Raw genomic sequence first — 3929 nt, forward strand, 5'->3', positions numbered from 1 at the left:
ACATTTGGCTAAAAACACTAGAGGTTTTAAACCTATCTATACCATGACCCAAAAAACCAAATGGAAAATCGGTACAGCCGTTTAAGAGCTACGCTGCCACAGACACGTTAATCTTATAACACCTCCCTTTTTTCGCTAAAGGTTAAAAGTAGAAGAAGAACAACTGGTAACAGATAACTCGACTTGAATAGATATCGGATCCGATTTGTAGTGACTTGGCCAGAGGGCCACAGGCAGGCAGACAGATACATAGTGCAATATTTTCGTTGTTGGTGCTTTAAAACAAATTGACGAGTAGGCGGTCGCCGCGTTTTTAATTAGAAAGGCTTCATTTTATTTTCTCTGAAAAAAGCAGGTAAAGTTCAAAACAAACGTCATGGTTGTTTGTCTTTTTAATTAAAGAATTTCTGCAATTTCCTCTTCAAATGCAAAGTTATTTTGAGAGCTTATGATTGTTTGAGAAAAATTTTCTTTAATTAGTTTTTTTTCAACATTTTAAGGTACGAGTATAATGTTGTCTGAAGTAGGGTAGCATTGTTGCATATTTGATAAAATATGTTTTGATCCTTTCTTCCTTTTGGTCCTTGCTTTTCGTCAAAATATCGTTCTACCCTCGACTTGCCATTATTAGGTAATACTACTTCGCGACAATTACTATTGGTGTACAAATAAAAAAGGAAACGTTTAGTTTACCACAAACGGCCGTTTGTTAAATGAATGTACTGTGCCGCCAAAAGGCTGTTCAAAAAGTTAAGTACTTAGGTACCTTATATTTCCCATAAAAACGAGCGATTTTAAATGTATTTCATATTGATAAAGTTCAAAATGTAATGTGTGTACGGTTACAGCTAACTAATTAACCCTTTAACCAGCAGAAGGATCCAAGTGTAGCAGAAAAATGAAACTTTGGGTATGGGTTATATATGTAAAGCTTTATTAAAATTCGAATTTTTTTTTAAAAAATATATATATTTTATATGAAAAAAACATGGTGGCAATATAATGTACACTGCCGGTTTGAACTTTGGTGGAGTTTTGTTTTTTCTTTGTTTCTTTTGGATAGTGATCTGCAATGAGTGGAGTGAGGCGGAGTGGGGTCTTGTCGGATGATGCTGTTGCCCATGAGTTGGGGGACGCGTTTGGTGTTCCGGATGGTGCGGTTTCTGGGGATGGTTTGGGGGAGTCGTATTCGGAACGGGTTTCTGCCCGGGGTGGTTTGGTGAGGGTGCTTGCAGGTGGTGGCGTTCTGCTTGGTTCGGCGGCGCTGTCGTCTCCGTCCTCATCGGCTTGTCGGTCTCCTTCACTTGCTGGACTTCCGGGCGCTTCGGGATAGGCACCGGAGGCTCTGTGTCGAGGTCTTTCGGCTGCAGGACCTCGGGGTGCTTCGGTGTCTGCACTGGTGTCTCCCCGGCGTCGGGGCCGCTCGGCTGCGGGAGTGCCAGGTGGCGCGGAGCCGGTTGCATCCTCTAGCATGCCGGATGGGTTGGATGGGGGTGAGCTTTCGGATTTCTCGTCTTCGGATTCGGGTGAGGATGGGACTGGTTGGGGGGAGCAGGAGTGGACCCAGGGGCCGGATCTCGGCCTCTTTGGTGCTCCGAGGGTTCGGTCTTCGGAGCGGCTTCCGGGCGGAGCGGGGCCTCTGACCTGCTTTTCTTTGTTCTTTGGTGATGACGTGCTGGACATTGTTGTGGACCAAACTAATTTATACGCTGTACAAGTAGGATCGAGAAATTATACACCAACCACTAAAGAAGAAATCATGGCTTGGTATAAATTGGTTTGGTCCACAGTGGTGTTTGGTGCGTCATCGCTGAAGAGTAGAGAGGGGTGGGTCGGAGGTTTCGTTCTGTTTGGAGGCTGTTTTGGGGATTGAACTTTCGGAGTATCAGGGTGGCTGATCTGGTTTCTGGGTCCATTCTTGTTTTTTCCAGTCGGTCTCATCTTCGTCCGAGTCTGGGTCTGGGGACGGGGGGTCCGGGGGTTCATTTTCGTCTGGCTTGTCTGGTGTGTTGGGGGATGCGGTTGGTTCTGCGTTGCTTGGTGCTCTTACAGCTGGGTGGCTTTGATGTTGGTGAGATGTTGGTGCAGATGTTGAGGCACTTTGGGGTCTTGTGGCTGGGGGACTTCGGTGTGGAGTCTCTGGTGTTGGTCTTGAGGTGCTTGGGGGTTTGGTGGGTGGGGGAGATTGGCAGGCTGGTGGGGGTGGGGACGGTGGTGCCGTCGAGCTGGGTGGAGCGTCGTCGCCTGTGGGTGCCCTCACCGAATCGTTTTGGGTGGAAGCTTGTTCTGGGTCCGGTTCTTCCGGGTCATCTTCGGAAGTCGTGCCATCTGGAGTGCCGGGCATGTCATCCGGCTCATGGGCGGTGGCATCATCTGGTGGGACTTTGTTCCGCTTCATTGTGGATCGTTGTCTGGAGGAAGCAGGGAGGGAGCGGAGCTTTGCCGGGGTTTGGACTGGCGGTGTACATTATATTGCCACCATGTAGGTACCTACAAGTTGATAGTGGCATATATATGGCCACCACAAAAAAATGGAAAATCGAATAAAAAGTGTCGATTTTTTTTATAAATAGTGATCATATCGTCTTCTATACTACATGTTTATATAAAAAAAGAAGGTTACTCACATTTTTATCTGCAGGATTGATGAGATATTTTTAAATAAACTTTGTACTTTTGAAATGAGGCAATTTTTTTTCAAGTGATTTTTTTTTTTTAATGTTGGCACTACTAATTGATTTGATTGAAGAAAAAAAATACTGATGTGCATTCAGCTATGTATTAGTGACGTTTCCAGTAGCAAGATCGAATAAACTTTTAGAATTCTCAGGCCTATAAGATGGTGGCACGTATATTGCCATCATCAGTTAAAGGGTTAAGGTAATTACATACCTACAAAAATTTGCGTTAGCGTTTTCAACAGTTTTCATCCTAACCTTCCTAATCCTAACTAATATTATAAATGCGAAAGTAACTGTGTCTGTCTGTTTGTCTGTCACTCTTTCACGCCAAAACTACTGAACGGATTTGAATGAAATTTAGTATACATATGGTCTAAACCCTTGGAAAGAAGATAGGCTTCTTTTTATCCCGGAATTCCCACGGGAAAACTTTTTAAGGCGAAGCGAAACTCGCGGGAACAGCTAGTTATTATTATAATATATAAAGCTGGATTACCACTCACTCACTGACTGACATGATTGTTCTCCCAGAAGGAGTCATTTTTTGATATACAAATGTTTTAGGGAAATGTACAGGGTGCTCGGGTGAGTAGAGAAAAAATCCGACTTTTTAAAAAAAGTTGTAAAAAAAAAAAATTTTTTTTGCTCCTCTTTTTTGGTGACCATACATTTTTTCATATTTCGAGGGTGTATTTAGAATGTCTGACAGATTATAAAAAAAATATAAAAAAATAAAAAAACAAAATGGCGGCCGAGTTGCAGTGAGGTAAAGTTTAGGGCGTGTCAGACCCGACTTGAGGTGAATTGATCTCCCGGAAGGGGGGGACGTGGGGGGATGTTTTTTTTTGTAAACGGTGAGGAACATGATGAAATTTACGGGAAAATTCCAAAAAATGATTTTTTTTTTATTGCGGGGGGAGGGGAGATTTTTTTATAAAAACGTGTTTTTTCGGGGATTTTCAAAGCATTTTTTTATCGTGTTGGGGGCATTTGACAGGTTTGACTTGTATGAAGCGTTTGTGTAGTTTGATGAGTAGAGTTGCCATGTGAAAGAATTTTCCCCATTTTTAGGGTAAATTTCGAGATTTTCCCCAAAAACATGAAAAGTAGAAATGGCCACTTTTGATTTTGAAATTTGATGCAGTTTTGTCGGAAAGACCCGTACTAATGACATTTGACCATTTTTATTACTTTCGACTGGCAACCCTGCGCGATAGGCGAGATTATATTTTTTCGGATTTTTTTACG

General features: G+C 42.9%; 2 protein-coding genes across 2 annotated transcripts; both read right to left on the reverse strand.

The window, feature by feature from the left end:
* Positions 1–333: 333 nt before the first annotated feature.
* Positions 334–1683, reverse strand: LOC125488877 (mucin-7-like). The gene is made up of 2 exons (XM_048622580.1): positions 1009–1683; positions 334–342 (listed from the first exon to the last, which is right to left on the reverse strand). Exons 1-2 carry the CDS (start codon positions 1681–1683, stop codon positions 334–336), a joined length of 684 nt encoding a protein of 227 aa, XP_048478537.1.
* A 202-nt stretch (positions 1684–1885) lies between these two features.
* On the reverse strand, positions 1886–2398 carry LOC125488878 (vegetative cell wall protein gp1-like). The gene has a single exon (XM_048622581.1). It carries the CDS (start codon positions 2396–2398, stop codon positions 1886–1888), a length of 513 nt encoding a protein of 170 aa, XP_048478538.1.
* Positions 2399–3929: the final 1531 nt, after the last annotated feature.

This window comes from Plutella xylostella, chromosome 8, assembly GCF_932276165.1.
Source record: "Plutella xylostella chromosome 8, ilPluXylo3.1, whole genome shotgun sequence".
Lineage (NCBI taxonomy): Eukaryota > Metazoa > Arthropoda > Insecta > Lepidoptera > Plutellidae > Plutella > Plutella xylostella.

Coding starts and splice junctions, on each gene's coding strand:
- LOC125488877 (XM_048622580.1), bottom strand. CDS start 1,683: ATGTCCAGCACGTCATCACCAAAGAACAAAGAAAAGCAGGTCAGAGGC.
- LOC125488878 (XM_048622581.1), bottom strand. CDS start 2,398: ATGAAGCGGAACAAAGTCCCACCAGATGATGCCACCGCCCATGAGCCG.